Genomic DNA, 16,859 nt, shown 5'->3' on the forward strand with positions numbered 1-16,859 from the left:
AGCTTCCTAGCAGCCAAAATAAAGAAGGTGCATAGTTCTTGCTGTCTGGTAGAAGAAAACATACTTGCTCATTCGTCCCAGACCTGGCTTTATAACTGCTTTGACACTTAAGTGGTCATAGGCTAGTCCATCAGACACTGCAAGGGGGGGGTAAAGACCACCTGGGCAGTGGCTGAGTTGTACAGTAGTGCTGACTTGCAGGCTTAAGAAGGGGACCTCCTTCCCTAGAGACCTTTACAGACAGGAGGAGTTCCTCTCTGGCAAAGGCCTGACAGATGAAGAGCTTAGTGGATTCCATTGTGTTTTCTGTTCTCTCCTATTTATACCTTCCTTACCCTCCCCGCAATAAATATACAAACAGCAAAAACAACCCACAAAGCCACGGCTGCTGGGCATGGAGTAGCCTGGCCCAGAGAGGAAGCCCTCCCAGCCCCTGGTCCCAGGGTGGGTGGGCCTTGCCTGGCAGTGGAATCCTGCATATACTGATGTGGGTGCAACTGCTGGAGGAGCCCAGTCCATGCTGGACACTTGGTTTTGGTGAAGATGGTTTCTATTGCCTGAGCAGTGGTAAGAGGTGGGATCCACAGGGCACCTTGAAACCCTCTGCTGGTCTCCTCTCCAGCCTCTGCATCCAGCCTCACCCAGCTCCCCAGGGGACCCAGAGGGCAGAGGAGTTGAAACCTAAGGGATCGTCTGGCAAGAGCTGGTGCAGGCTTTTGACGTATGTGCGGGCCAAGTAATGACAACGCGTTTCCCCCTTTTTCCCTTCTTTCCTTTTCAAGATCTATTTGAACTGCAGCTGTGTGGTCGGGGGATCTGCTTCAGCAAAGACAGGATCGTGCCCCATCCCCTGTGCCCACTTCCTGCTCCCATCCACCTTCCTCATCTCCTTTGTGTCTCTCATCGCCTGCATCTCCCACAACCCCCTCTACATGATGGTCCTGCGGTGAGTGCCCCTCGCCTTCCCCCAGTTTGCCTCTGCTTTATGCCCAGCTGCCCACTTGTCATCTTTCCTCCCTTTCCTGGTCCTCAGAGTCCTTCGAACACGGTGGACAGTGTTCTTCGGGTGGGATGGGGAGGTGACTAACTCCACAGTGCTGGGCCCACCCGTGCGAGGCTCTGTGCAGAGCTCCTCAAGGCCTCGCCCCCTTCCCCAGCCCTGGTAGCACCTCCATTCTGCATGCGGGACACCACTGGCCCAGGAGGGCAGAGCCATCTGCTAAAGCCAGGCTGCCTGGCTCCGCGCTGTGGAAATTCATGCAGATTCACGTATTTTTAAATCCTAAAAGAACTGAGAGGAGGGAGGAGGATTTCGTTGGATGCATGAAATGGGGGATGGAAAATCAGGAACATTCCAGAGACAGAATGATGAGAATGAGAGAAATCTAGTGTGCTAGGAGCCAGGACTAAGTTCTCAGGTCAGCAGGGAGAGGCCGGCCAAGGCAGGAGGGGAGGGCAGAGGTGTCCCATTATAGTAGCACCTAAATGTCTGAGGTTTCACAGGGAATCATCCTTCCCTCACCTCACTCTCTGCAAAGGGGAAAACAAAATTTCAACCAGGCTCCCCTAACCCACCCTTGCCTGCCTCCCACCTGTCTTCACCTGCCTCACAAGCAGAGAGGGGGTAAAACAGGATTTGCATGCCAAGGTCCAAGGTCCAAGGCCCAGCTCTGCCATAGGCTGGTTGAATGTCCTTGGGTGTTGCCAACCTCGCTGAGTCTCAATTTCCTCATTTAGGAAAGGAGGTTAATGATATTGACCTCAAAGAACTGGTGTCAGGATTATACGGTAAATTGCTTTATAAATACAAGGTGCTCTACATATTGGTTAATTACCACTATTAACCAAATAATAAAAATAATAATTAGTATTATTAAGAACTAGCTAGGTACCAATGACCTATTTTCCCCAGAAGGCATTGGAAGGGATCTGTGGGCTCAAGAGTAGCAGACATTAGATTGAGATGTGAGGCCCTTTCCACTGAGAGTGGAGGGGGGGTCCCAGCAGATGCCTTTCCCCTGCTACACCCTCACCAGGCCACCCCTCACAGACGCTGGAGGAAGGTACGTTTCCAGTTTACATCCAATTCCTTTTCTTGCTGTCCTTGCAACCCCAAATGCTTTTCCCCAACAAGCACCCACTGAAGAGTGTGTGTGCTCACAGCACCCAGAAGCCAGGGGCCTATGCTCCTGTTTCCCCACCTTGTGGGGCAGGGGCCAGGAGCTGGCCAGCAGGAGGCCCCTCCATGGTCACCCATCCCTGGTGCACTTGGAAGTTTTCCATGCCCTCTGGGACTGCAGGACCCGGAGATTCCACCTCCTCTGTCTCTGAATCTCCTTCCTCAGCCAAATACTTTTCCCCTCTTGCAGGAAGAAGGGTAGGGGCAGGAATGGCTGAATGATTTGCAGGACCCAGTGCAAAATGAAAATGCAAGGCTCCCAGTTCCTATAGTATTAAAAATTTCAAAACAGCTTACAACAGAGCATTAAACCAATCAGAGGCCCCTTCTAAGGGCGGATCCCTCTGAGGCTGCACAGGTCGCACGCCCAGGAAGCTAGCCCTAGGTAGAGGACGTCTTTAGTTACACACAGACACTGACAACCCTGGGGCCCTAATTACACTTTGCGTCGGAGCTGCCTTTTATTGCTAGAAACACGTTCAGACCTGCTGCTCTGAAAACATTCTTCAGCATCGTCTCTGCTTCTAGCCTCTTCTGCCCATCACCTCTTGAAGGGGGCTCAGGGCAGCCCTGAAAATCAGAGACCAGTGGTTCTCAAAGTTGAGTGTGCATGAGAATCTCCCGGAGGGCTTCTCACAACACAGATCGCTGGGCCGCGCCTCCAGAGGATCTGATTCTTGGGTCGGGGGTGGGGCCTGAGAATCTAACAAGTTCCCAGGGGATGCTGATGCTCCTGGTCCAGTAATCAAGCTTTGAGAACCACTGATACAAATGACAAAAGCACTCGGCTGAGGTGAATCTAGTCTGCCAGGTGGCTCATCTGGCCACATGAGGGCAGGTTCTGACTGAGGCTGGCTGCCCCTGCCTGAGGGAGGGCACCCTGAGTCCTCCCGCTGCTCAATTCCTGTCTTCCTTTCCAGGGTGGTGAACCAGGAGGAAAAGTCGTTTGCCATTGGGGTACAGTTCTTGCTAATGCGTCTGCTGGGTAAGTGTGTGAGACACCCCCTTCCTGAGGAGTGACCCCTGGACATCCCAGGGCGACAGGGTGCAGGGTGGGGATGGGGAAAGTCCTCTCTCATCTCTCTTATAAAGAGAAGCTGTGCATGATCAACACAACCCCACAACTGCCCCAAAACCCTATATGGGCAGTTTCCTTGTTACTTGTGGTTAGGAAAGATTTCATCTATGGCGTTAATTCCAAACTAAATCATGTAATAAAGGTGAAAGGCGGACACACAACCGAGACTACCTAATAGAGAATTGAAGGCAGGTGTTTTGTTTTGTTTTGTTTGTTAAATATATCTTTATTGATTTCAGAGAGAGGAAAGGAGAAGGGGAGAGAGAGAGATAGAAAGATCAATGATGAGAGAATCATTGATCGGTTGCCTCCTGCACGCCCCCGACTGGGGAATTGAGCCCGCAACCCAGGCATGTGCCCTCACCGAGAATCGAACCCCGATCACCTGGATCCTAGGTCGACACTCAACCACTGAGCCATGCCCTGCCAGGAAGGCAGGTGCTTTTTAATCTCACTCCAAGAACTCGCCATCAGAACAAAACCTTGCATTTCTGTCCGGGCAAGAATGGTAGCTGAGCCTAGCCCCTGGCTTCCCTCTCATTTTACAAAATTCACTCCTCCTATCACCACTTAGTAAATGGTCCTCTGTGCATGTGGGCCCTGTGTGAGGACACCCTGCCTGCCCTCAAGCAGCCCAGAGCCTGCCGAGAAATGGAGCTATGCCCATTTCAGTAGTGCCCACAGGAGGGTGAGCTGCCTTCGGGTGCAGGCACACCAGGCCTCCCAGATGCATGGGCTGAGGGTAGGAACACGTGTGGGTCTCACGGGCACATTGCAGGCTCATTCCCAGACTGCTTACGTTGAACCGTCTCTTCTCAACACATCCTGGCTCTAGATAAACACAAGGCACTAATATGGAGACCCTGGCAGTGACAAGTAAAGGAAGTAGAGGGACCAGGTTCAACTGGAGATGTGTTTATTGGGACCCAGTGGGTGTGCACTGCAGTGGGGGTTATGGCAACTGCAGTGGAGGGACTTCCATTACTATCCAGGTGTACTTTCTGACCCTAAACACTGAACTTCTACAGAGCCCTCTGCGCATTATTACCCAGGAGCCCTGCAGTGTCTCCCATTGTCATTCTGGGGGGTGTTGGTGATGTGACCTCCTGGATCTGCTGAGTGGGAGCCTTTGTGGGGCCCTCACCAACTGAGGTTGAGTGAGGTGTTCAGATGATGAATGAACCAACTTCAGTGGCATTTCCTGGCTTTGGGCCACTTGCTCTTCTCATCCCTGTAGAGCCCCTTTAGACTCTGTATTATAAGCACTTGCTCTCGGGAAAGCTCCACTAGGAAGAAAACCTTGCATCCCGCCCAGCCCAACCATCAGTGGGATGCCCTGCCTCTTACAGCCACCTGGAGAGACCGCCCTCCCACTGCCTTTGTTTCTTTTATTTTAACTCAGATAACTCAGTGTGGGACCTCGTTAGAAAACCCAGGCCTGGAGGGATCCCATTCATTACCCAAGAATGCAATTCCATTCTGGGGTAATAAAAAAGGACTTCATATTTATAAACCCCAGCAAGTTTAAAATTACCTACTTGGACTTGGTTGAAAATTTTCTGGACTTCATTTCTATTTAGGGAGCATCACTGGAGGACAGTCAGTCCTTGTGGCCAGTTTCAGTCTCTCATTCACCTGTATCCAGAGGCTGGTTCTGGAAGTTTCCCACTTACAGGTGGGGCCACAAGCAGAAGATTACAGCTTCTCATAGAGTCCTAAACAGAGTGTGGGAAACTGTTCTCAGCACAGTGTTTCTGAGTGTATCCCAGATGGACTGTGACTGCCTAGAACTGTAGCTAACAATAGAGGGGCTGTTCCAGGGTATTTACTAGCAGGAAGGCACAGCCCCTACTGGACCAGGTCTCACCACTCAGCTTCAAGATAGTCCAGAGGGCTTGGGGCAGGGGCTCTGAGCAGCCAGGGTGTTGGGGTTTTTCTGAAGGTGTTGTCTGAGCTTAGTGGGAGAACATGGGATTCGAACCTCTGTAAACTGGGACTCAAAGTCAAGCCCTGACTCCTCTTACCTATGTGATGGTAAGCTCGCCAAGCCCACCTTTCTCCTCGTTAAAATGAAGGCACCCACCCACCTCCGGGTGCTGTGAGAACCTGAGGAGTCGATGCCCCCAAGAGCCTCCTGCCACACAGTGGAGGCCAGCGTATCTCCACCTGGGACCAATCCCAAATGTGGGAACTGTGTTGTCTGTAGGCTGGATCAAGGTGACCTCTGTGACTTGCTCTGCCTTGAAATGATGGGTGAGGTCCCTTTTCTCTTCTAAGCTCTAGTGAAAGAGGGATTCAGGCTTCACAAAAAGCTATTCTGCTTCCCAAAGTCACAGTGATTCCCAGGGGCAGGCAGAGCTGTTTCTCACACCTGTGACATGCAAGGCATTGGGGGTGCCTCTGCTGGGTGCCTCTGCCTGCAGATCCATGTGGCCTGAGCTCTCTGAACTTTCTTTCCACTGATGCCAGCCTGGCTGCCATCTCCAGCCCTCTACGGCCTCACCATCGACTACTCCTGTATCCGGTGGAACTCGCAGTGCTCTGGGCAGCGAGGGGCCTGTGCCTACTACAACAACGATGCTCTCCGAGACAGGTGAGGGCCCAACATGCCATGTGTCAAGGAGGCCAGGCCCCAGGCCTGTGCAAAGGGCAGTCATCTGTTTTGGTGGCTATCGTGGGGGATGTCAGGCTTCTGAGGGAGAAGACCAGAGGGGTGCTGCTATATAGACAAGCAGCAGGGGCACGGTGGTGGGCATCTCACAGCTCACAGAGAGCCATCCAAGTAACAAGATGCAGGGCCTGCTCTGAGGTGGCCCCCAATCTGCGGTCCCCACAGGCCCTTGGATGGACAGCAGCAAAAGAAGTGTGTCAAAGGGAAAGGGGATGGTTGGAGTCCAAGGGAGAGGCATGGCTGTGTAATGGTGATACGAGGCCAGCCTGTCAGGCCAGCCTGTCAGGCCAGCTCATAAAGAGGTGGCCCCATCACGGCTCCTAGAAGAGGTCAAGGGCAGGCGGGTCCAACCTGCCTCCGTGGGTCTGAGCCCAGCTACCGTGCCACTGAGTTCTGTATTTCTTCCAGCTACCTCACCGCTGCCATCATCATCACACAGACCAGAAACAGTGGGGAGAGGGGGCTCGAGAGGTGGGATGGGACTGGGACCGGGCTGAAGTGCACTGAAGGCTGCCAGAGGGGTGGACCAAGAGGGCAGTGAGCCCCCTCTTCTGGCAGGCTGGGAGGACAGGACCCTCGGGGCTGGCTGGGGCTGCAGTGTTGCCTTTGGCCCTCCAGGGGGCGGCAGTGCAAGGAGGAGGCCCACTGGCTTAGGCTCAGCCTTCTCAGGGGGAGGCCTGCACCCTTGTGGATCAAAGGAATGAGGAAATGGTCCCTACCTGGGTGGTGACAGATCCTTACCTGAGTGGCGACGACGCATTGTCTGGGCCACTGTGAGAATGATGCCACTCTTCCTGGTGGCCCTGGGACGTGGGCTACAGAGCCCCCACTGCCTCTCACCAGTCCTGTATGCTGCCCACAGGTACCTGGGCCTGCAGGTGGGCTACAAGGTGCTGGGCACGCTGCTGCTCTTCTTCGTCAGCTGGCGGGTGACCAAGAACAAGGAGTACAACGTGCAGGAGAAAGCTGCCGGCCTCATCTGAGTCTTGGCCCCTGGCCGGGCACCTCCCGGCTCAAGTGCGGGCCTGCCCTTTCATGCCTGCCTGTATTTACTAATGTTAATATGTCATTTCCTTTTCGTTTTTTAAATAAGAAAACAACCCCAGTCACCATCTGCTTTCCTTGCCTCCTCCCAAAGGCCCCCACTCAGGGTTCCTTAGGGCCGCTGTGCTCCTGGGCAGGGTGGGCACACGGCTGCAGGGCTGGGTTTTCACTGGCTCCTTGGGAGAGTCCCCATGTGCCCACGGGCTCCTCAGTGATGGGCCCTCCAGTGAGGCAGCCTCCGTCCCTTGCCAGGCCTGTGGGGGGTGGTTTCCTAAATGGAGAGAGAAAAGGGGTGTCTGTCCAGAGAAAGAAAGGAGTGGGCTGAGTGGGCTAGAGGATGGGGGAACCTGGCTGTTGCCCCCTTTGAATCAGTTCAGAATCAACATAGCACCCAAGAGGGGCTGGCTCCCCTCCTCTCAGACCCTCGCTTCCTGCCTCAAGAGGTCATTTTGGAAGCTGCCATGTAGGGAAGTAGGGCCAGCTGGTCCCCTCCAATTACCCACACTCAGGCACTAGAGCAAGGACCAGGACACCCCGAGAATGACTCATCCAAACACTGTTCATATGAATTCTAGACCCTTCTGTACATGGGTCTGTGCATGTTTGTCTCTGTCTTTCTGGGAGTACATTTCAAACTAAGGAAGCTGCACCATGGTGAAGACCTGAGGAAGGCTGTGAGGTGGTCATGGTGCCCAACCTCCCATCCCCACAGTGTGGGGACAAGACTCCTCATCTCAGAGTGGTCTGAAGACCCTCTCCAAGTTTCCCTGGGAGCAATGAGGCGGCTTCACACGGGCTTCCCTGTCTGGACTTCAGATACCACAGAATAAAGAGAAGCAGCCCTGGAGGTTAGCAAAACAAGTGACAAAGCTGAGGGAAGGTCCAGTGCTGCCAAGCTGGATGGTGAGCCACAGTCCACAAAACAGAGGCTGGTGAGGTTGGCTTTCGTGGTTTCAAACACTTGTTTTCACAGTTTTCTCTCCTCTTCTTACGGCCTCCGGAGGTGGTGCCCTCTATGGGCCTGAGTTGAGAGACATTGCAGCTGTGTGGCAGAGGTTCAGAGTTAGAAGCCAACAAAGGAGGCCTTTCATCCACAGATATATTTATTGGACTTTGTACAAGGCAGTGCTAATGCACGGTTCTCCACTGAGCTTCCCTGAGATCCCACCTGGCCTCTCTCCATCTACACTAGGGCCTCCTCCCAGAGTGTGCTGAGTGGGCACTGGTGGGAACAGGGAAGGCACAGCAAAAACCCAGAGACTGTCAACAGGATCTTGACCATCCATGCCCCAAGACTGACCCTGTTCCTGGCCCTTTGCCAGACAGAGGCCTGGCTGAACTGCGTCTTCTGGAGCAACTGGGCACTGGTCATTGCCACATGTGGATCTCCTGAGTGCCATTCCTCGTGGAAGACTCCTCCAGAAACATATCAGAAGCCACCTCTGGAAAGGCCAAAATATGTATGTCAATGGCCAAACTGCCATGAGACTGAACTCTGTGAAAGTCACGGTTACCGAGGCCTCATTTCCAAAGCCACCCACCTTATTTCCAAAGACCTCACCCAGGAAGCGAAGCTCCATGCAACCTCAGGGGCCAGTTTCAGCATTTAAAATGGCCCCACTTAGAAACCAATTCCCTGCAACTAACCCTGATCTTTCTTGCTGCAATTTAACCAAATTCTGAAGTCACTGCCTTCAGCTGAACTCACGAACAGTGAATGCCAACCTTCAGATTCTGAAAGATCGGTTGTCCTCCCAAACCTTTATTCTATTATGATATTGCTATTAATATATTATAATTTTGCTATTGATATAAGTTGGTCATGAATTTGTACTGGCATGTGTATCTATCAGGGAGCAGGTGGAACCTGCACCTTCTGGCCAAAGGAAATGCCCAGTGCCACAACTCTCAGAGGCCCGTGGTCACAGGGATCAGAAATAATGTAACTCTCAGGCCACCTGCCTGGTATAAAGCAGGCAGCAGGTGCTTCTTGTTCCTTAGGTAAAGTTCTGCAGGTAACTGTCAAAGGCCCACAGTGCTGGTCTCTCAGGAAGCCTGATGCTGGCCCTTGAGTTTATATACAAAAGTGGGGTTCGTCGCAAACAACCAAGTCCATAATACAAAACAGAATTAATATCATAATCATTATTGATCACTTGGTCGCAGCCAATACTACTGATCCCACACCAAATCTTTCCTCCCATCTGCCAGCAGGGAATGTAACAAATCTGATTTCCTGGGTGGCTGCAATCAGGAGCTAGTGGGCTTGTAAAACAGCCCAAGAGCTCACAGCTATATTAGGTTCTTACCATCACTAAGTGTGGGATTCTCACTTTCCAAGCTTGCGAGTACAAAATGTGTCACAGTCATTTCTTTAAATCAGTTATATCTGACTTCAAGCCCTCATCCTGCTGGCTGGCTGGAAAGTCAATGTCAACCATCCTTGGGGCTGGCTTCCAGCGCCATCTGTGGGCTGTGAGGTCCTGCCACTGTCGGTCTTTGGTTCTTTCCCAGTCTGAGGCTCCCTCCCCTGCTTCTCCCCTGAGCCTGGAGACCCTGCAGAGGCCAGAACCACTTCCCTGTGCACACACCCCCAATGCCATCCTTTCTGGCCAATTCTAGGAAGCCCACCCCTCTCCCAGTCCCTCAGGGCTGAATGAAAAAGCCAGGAAAGGAAGGGTCTGCAGGAACCTTTTTATCCCATCTTTCCTGAAACATTTTTGGCATAAGAGAGGGAAAATGCAATAAGGGTCTAACGCCCTATCTCCATAAATTATTCTTTGGCCCAAAGCCCTCTAGGGTAGCAGTTGTCAACCTTTTTCATCTCATGGCACACATAAACTAATTACTGAAATCCTACAGCACACCAAAAAATGTATTTTTTGCGGATCTGACAAAAAAAAAAGATATAATTTTTATTTCATGCATACCAACAGCTATTGTGTTGACTGTTGTCATTTTTTAAATTTGACATTCTAAGGGAAAAGAGGTCAGTGCCCCTGACTAAACAGTCAGGTACTGCATGTTTTAAAAATTCTTGCAGCACACGGTTGGAAATCGCTGCTCTAGGGTGATCCTCATCAGGGCCCCACAATGGAGACCAGGCTTATCTTAAGGCCCCCATTTGAAGTTGAGGACTCTGAAATCAAGGAAGTTACCATTGTGGACAACTTCGTGCAAATAACTGGTTAGACCTGAACTTAAAACAGGCTGCCCAGCCCTCTCTGTCTGGTTCAGCTCCAACACCAGCCCTATCTCCCCTTCTGAGTCATTCTGAACTTGCAGGGAGGCCCCTCTGTTCCCACTGAAGTTCACAGGCCCATGGGATGGAGGTGGGGGAATCTACTGGGGGCCATGTAAGAGGGGCAATGTCTGAGATGGGGAGAACCAGGTAATATTTCATTTACCCACTTTCTTACTTCTTCAAGTCGCCAGATCATTACGACTGTTCACTAACCAGGGCCACCTTAGCCCTACAGCACCATGAGTTAAAGGAGTTGCAGAGAACAGGGACAAAGAGGAAAAGGCTGCCAGGAGACAAGGTCTCGAGAGGTCTGCACATAGACAGGCCTTCAAGGAACACCCCCACCTGGTGATGGGTTAGCAGATCCTTGCTTAGGAAACAAAGCCATATTGTTATTTTTTTCCAAAGGTTCTCAAAGATGGAGAGATACAGTTAAGCTGGGGCTGAATCCAGTCAGTTTCGAGTTGATGTTAAAATATTATATTACAGATAGATTCCCAAACAGATTGGCAAGGGCTGTGTGTGTGTGTGTGTGTGTGTGTGAGAGAGAGAGAGAGAGAGAGAGAGAGAGAGAGAGAGAGAACTATCTTTTATAAGCACAGGAACTAAACACCTGGGAGAAATGTCTCTCTCCTACCAATAGCACCAGAATCATTATAACCTTTCCTCGGAGATTAAATGTGTAAACAGGTCCTGGGCAAGCCCTTGGCAAATCATAAGGGAAAGCAAGTTTTTCTCTTAGGACATACCCTGCCCCTTCAGCCACTCTTTTTTGTTGTTGCTGTTAATCCCCCCCTCAGGAATATTTTTTCCATTGATTTTTAGAGAGAGTGGAAGGGAGGGAGGGAGAGAGAGAAGGGGGGGAGAGAGACAGAGAGAGAGAAAGAGAGACATCAATGTGACAGACACATCGATGTGACAGAGACACATCGATTGGTTGCCTCCCGCATGCTCCCATTGGGGGCTGGGGATCAAACCTGCAGCCCAAGTACATGCCCTTGACCGAGAATCGAACCCACGACCCTTCGGTGCACAGGCCAACGCTCTAACCACTGAGCACACTGGCCAGGGCCATTCAGCCACTCTTCGCCTCCCCACCTCCATCCCTGCAGTATGGCCACACTACACAGGGGTCACCCTACCTTGCTGAAGTCCTTGCCCCCCAGGCGCCTTGATAACAATACCTAAAATGTGTGCAAAGCCATCCATTTAACAAACTCCTTTAAAGTTAACTCAATAAGACAGGCTTAAGCTGCCATGCTTCGGAAACAAACCGCGTTAATCTGTCGCGTGACTCAACAGGAGTTCACATCTTGCTCACCTAAAGCCCACTGCGGGGCCAGGTGGCTCTCTGGGGCAGTGGCCTCCAAATGGTGGCTCAGTAATCCAGATGCTTGGATCCTGAGGTACCTCCGTTTTTTAGCATGCTGCCAGGACTGGGGAGGCAGGGGCAGGGAGTCTTTCACGGTCATGCACTGCTAAGGAAACGCTCTAGCCCAGAAGCAACATGTTTCATCTCTGCTCCCAGCCCACTGGTCAGAACTAGTTGCATGTCCCTTTGTAACTGCCGCGGGGATGGGGAAGGATGATCCTCCTGTGAGCTCAGGGGAGACAAACATCAGATACGGATGGGCACTGGAACCCCAGACTTGGAGCTGAAAGTCAGAAAGCTGTCTCAGGCAGAGTGGCACAGCTAATTTAAAGGGGCATCTACTCAGGCCCCCAATGTGTTGCTGACCCCCTTCTCTTGGCTCTGGGGTCCATCAATGCGCCATAGCCATACACTGCATTCCCTTTTATGGACACCGAATCCATAAACGTGACTTTGGAGGTCCCAGGTGGGTACTGACGCTTGTTTAAAACTTGGTCCTTGGAAGATCCGGATGAGGCAGAAGCTCTCCCTTTGGGTGGACATTGGGAAAGGGTCCAGGCAGGTTTCGCACTGTCCCTATCTGACCGCTGGGCTGGAGCCCCCGCTGCAGACGCACCGAGTGTCAGGGGGGCTCCTGAAGCCCTTCAGTAGCTCGGGCGTGTCGAGCGCTCAGACGCTCCTAAGTTTGTGCCTCTAATCGTCACCATAGCCCTATGAGACACAGTTATCACGCCATTTCACAGGCCAGGACCCTGGCGCAAAGCCCGCTTTGTGGTCGTGGCCGCGTTTCACTCATCTCCACGGAGAAGGCGGCTGAAGGCCGGCGCTAAGGTCTGCGCGGAGCCGACCGGGCGGAGCGGCAGTCGGCCGCCAGGGGGCGCTGCCCCACCGGCAGGGACCGGGCAGGGAGACGGAGGAGGTGGCGCCACGCCTGCGGGGCGAAGGGACCAAGGAGAGACGGCTCCGCGTCGCACCAAACCCTGTGTTGTTCCCCCCACCCGGGCTACCCGGCCCGAGCCTCAGGCAGCCCAGCTTCCCCGCCCGCTCCCCGCACCCTCTGCACGCCCGCATCCCCCTATTCTGGCCACCCCAGAGTTCCGGGTCCGAGCCCACCTGCACCTGCTCGCCAGACACTATCTGGAAAGATTTTCCTCTCCCCCTCCCCCGAGACAAAGCACCAGTTAATCTGTTTTTATATTTACAGAACAAACGTGTAGTAAGCACATCAAAGAAAAAAAAGTAGAGAAAAAGATGCCAGGAAGCACCAAGAGTGCTAAGGGGCACACAGGGCTTCCCCCTTCCGGCCTAAGGTGGGCAGGGCAGTCACCCAGGCCACAGTGCCCGGTCATCATTCCCTCTCTGCAGGGGGCTCATGTAGCCTCCGATCCCTCCCTCCTCCAGTCCCCAGAGCACCTTCTGGGGCCTGGCCCTGAGTTAGGAGCACTCATCAGCTGGAAACCTGTCTGTATCCCGGGCACTGTCCATCTTGGGGAGTGCCCAAGTGGCCATCCTGTCACAGACTCAGGCACTGGGCAAGCGCTGGGCACAGGCTTGTGGAGTGAACAAGACAAATAGAATCCCTTCCTCCTTGGAATTTACAATTTGTGAAGGAAGACAGACATAACCAAGGCACACCAATTGTGTGGTTGCAACGGGCTTACCCATCACAGGTGCAATAGCGTCAGGAAGGAGAAGTGCAGAGAGGTGGGTGCCAGCAGGGGTAAGTGGGGGCATGTGGTGGTATCACTAAGGCGATAAAGGCTGGTTCCCTAGGAGATTGGGGATCAGGGCTAGAGGAGGTGAACTCCAGCTGAACTTGAAGGAAAGGGCAAGTTTGTTAATTATGGGCCTTAGAACGAAGGTATTGTGGGCAGAGGGGACTGCAGGAGGGAAGACTCAGGTGAGAAAGCTTCATGTGTTTGCCCGAAGGACAGGAGGTGGGTAGTGCACACAGATACAGGTTGATGGAGGTAAAGTGTAGTGGGAAGTAGGCTCTAGAGGGAGGGTGTGCTGTGCATTCCTCCTTTAGTAACTGGGGCACTGCCTGTGGGTAATAGGGAGCCACTGGCAGGCTTTTAGCAGAGGTAAGATACACCCAGATTTCTGGGTTTAAAAGGCCAATGGGGCATGTATACTTGAGAAAGGGAGTCTGGCTGGCAAAGGTAGGGAGGGAGACCTCCTTGTCGTCGTCATGGCCACTGAGAGGGGAGCACTGGCCCAGGATATCAGAGCTGGGATGCTCCAGCAGGTCCAGAGCCAAGGGCAGGACCAGCAAGCAGCAGGAGCACCCCAGGCACCCGCAGGCTCTTGGTGGCCAGGCTCAGTGCTGCCCAGAGGACTGGTATACGGTCCCTGCACCAGAATGTACCTTTTACAAAGTGGACTGTCTGCCCCTGGGCCCAACGCACGGGTTCTAATTGTCCCACATGACACTGTCACTGCAAACATTGGGAGAGTTGGAATCGCAGGCTCTCTCTTTGAAAAACCCTGGGCCAGCACTGTAGCCCGATAACAAGAGACTGGAGCTGAGTAGAGACCGTTCCTTCAGGTGGCCCCTGCACTCTTAGGGCTGCTAGGGTCCCCAGGTCACCTGCTTAGCCTCTGTAGGTATTTGAATTTTCACACACACACACACACCCCTTAAGAGTCAAGCCACGCCGTGAGAAATCCAGGTGAATGTTGGAAAGGACCTGTCCAGGACTGGGGACCTGGAGAAGGAGAAAAGGGCTATGTTTGTTTTTTAACCCTCACCAAGGAACTGTTTTTATTGATTTTAGAGAGAAGAAGGGGGAGAGAGAAAGAGATCAATCGGTTGCCTCCCGTACGTACCCCAACTGAGGATAGAATCCACACCTAGGTATGCGCCCTGACCAGGAATGGAACCAATAACCTTTTTGGTGTACTGAACAACGCTCCAACCAACCGAGTCACCCTGCCAGGGTTTGCATAAATGCTTTTTAAGGAAGAAAGCTTATCATTAAATGTCTTATTCTCCAAAGACTCTACTTAGTTTATACACTCTCAGATTAATTATAACAAGGTCAGAGGAGATATAGGCAAGGATTACTTGTCAAGGGGTTGTGAGCAAACTTAATTTCCTACCATAAATAGAGTTTGCAACTCTAAATGAACATTCTGTATATATGTGTGTGTGTGTGTGTGTGTGTAATCACACTTTTTCTCTAACACATATACAAAACAAAACAAGCATTGCAGTTTCTATGGCCTTAAGATTAAGAGTTACATTCCAAAGAGAATTAACAGTAAGCCTAGAGTTAAACTGTGGAAGTTTAGAGAGCACTCCTGAAAATAAACTACTCAAGGTAATGATGACAAGATTACAGCAAGAAGAGAATTAACTTTTTAAAAATTTCCCTCTTATATGAAGGAAAACCAGTATGAATTTTGTAAAAGGAATGCATGCTTATTATAAATTATTCAAGCACTCATAGAGGTTAAAAAATTCAAATGCCACAGCTCATAAATAATTAGCAGTTAGAAGGGTATCATTCTAGAATCTTTTCATGCTTGCGTTCCAGAAAGGCTAAACAGATACATTGAAATAGTTTGATAAATATGTGATTGTTTTATATATAGTATTTTCATATATAGTCATGTTATTGCATTTAATTTTATTTGTATCTAAAACTTGAGAAAGAAATCCAAAGGAATCTGAAAGAACTGTAAAATTTCAAATAAATGTTTATTCACCTCAAGAGATTTTATTTTGAAAGATTCTTCTATAATTACAAAAAAAAGATTTTGGGGGAAAAACACATTGAGATTATAGTAATCGTTTTTATAGTCTATATGTCAATTTGGGCATTATCATTTGATTCCCTGATAGGAAAGATCAGGACATTAGATCCAGAATCTTCCTTTCCCCTCCCCCACATATTCATATATTGTGGTATTAATATTTACATATACATTGTATTTACATTTTAGTTTATAACTGTAATTTGTAAAATGTTTTATATTAATATTATTTCACAGTTAAATGTTTCCATGGCTTCTCCATTCCCTGAAAACTTCATTTTGATTTACAGAAATTTAACTTCAAATAAGACCTTTACCCTTCTCAGCTCATGCTATTTATCTCTTGAATTTTTTTTATTCTCAAAAGTACTTATTTTCAACAATATTTCCCCTTAAATTTTTCACTCTAACTTATGTCTTACTTTTCCTTAAATACTTAAGTTTTTCTCAAGGGTTGGAGAAATTACAAGATTTTACCCAATGCCACACAGCTAGTGTGCAAAGTAGGATGCAAATACAGGCCTAATTTCAGAGCTCACCCTGTTGTATGTATTTATTGTCTGTTGCCCTCATTCACTTATACATTTGCTCATTTCCCACCTATCTATCATGTGTTACCCCCGTCCATCCATCAAACAAGCATCTACCTACTTCTTCATTACTCCACTCGCACACATATGATACAAACTTACATACATGCAGGGTGGGGCAGGAGTAAGTTTACAGTTGTTCCTATGGAAAATAATACAATAATTAATAAATAATAAAACAAGAATAAACTCTGGTTCGTGTACTCACAACTGTAAACCTACTTTTGCCCCACCTGTATATACGTAGCCAATCATCGATCCAAACGTTCCATCTATTCCATCTACCAATCCACCCATCATCTTTCCACTCACCTATCTATCCATTTATCTACATTCATTTGCTCCAGCATCCATCTATCCACCCATATATAGATTCCTACATAGATACATCCACTCACCCAGACATTCATCTACCATCTACTCACCCACAAACCCACCCATTCACAAATCATTCCATTTCATCTGCCATAGATCCTCTTATCCTTTCTATTAATTCACCTACTCATCCAACCAAGTTTACCAGTTTACCCAATCACTGATAACTGTGAAACCCAGACCGTCCGTAGAATAGGAAGTGGTCTTCTTCTAAGATTCTCTTAAGATCTCACCCCATTTCTCAGTCATCAAGAGAAGACCACAGCATTCCATGAGCACAGTAAGGCAGCCTGTGAGCTCACACCCTAATTGTCTCTCACTCAGATGAAAATTCTTGCAACAGAGACTATGAGTCTTACAGTATCCTATTAAACATGGAGCCCTCTGTTAACAATCTCCCCAATTATTAAAACCTCTAAATTTCTTACAGTAACCAATCTTCTGTTGAAGACTCATCAGCAAAGATTACAACCTCAGACCAGGAGGCAGGCATTTTGCCATATTTGGACTCCTTTAGGACTCCTCCGTCACTGGCCTGAAATGCTTA

The 16,859-nt window shown here is 50.1% G+C and overlaps 1 protein-coding gene across 1 annotated transcript in view; it reads left to right on the plus strand.

Moving 5' to 3' along the window:
• The window catches only part of SLCO2A1 (solute carrier organic anion transporter family member 2A1), a 65,063-nt gene extending 58,026 nt beyond the window's left edge, over positions 1-7,037 (plus strand). The window contains exons 11-14 of the mRNA XM_081160204.1: positions 783-946; positions 3,100-3,164; positions 5,727-5,850; positions 6,791-7,037. Coding sequence (XP_081016330.1) covers positions 783-946; positions 3,100-3,164; positions 5,727-5,850; positions 6,791-6,911 — 474 coding nt within the window. The 3' untranslated portion in view covers positions 6,912-7,037. The remainder of the gene's footprint in view (positions 1-782; positions 947-3,099; positions 3,165-5,726; positions 5,851-6,790) is intronic.
• Positions 7,038-16,859: the final 9,822 nt, after the last annotated feature.

Source organism: Miniopterus schreibersii, assembly GCF_964146895.1.
Source record: "Miniopterus schreibersii genome assembly, chromosome: 15".
Classification (NCBI taxonomy): domain Eukaryota; kingdom Metazoa; phylum Chordata; class Mammalia; order Chiroptera; family Miniopteridae; genus Miniopterus; species Miniopterus schreibersii.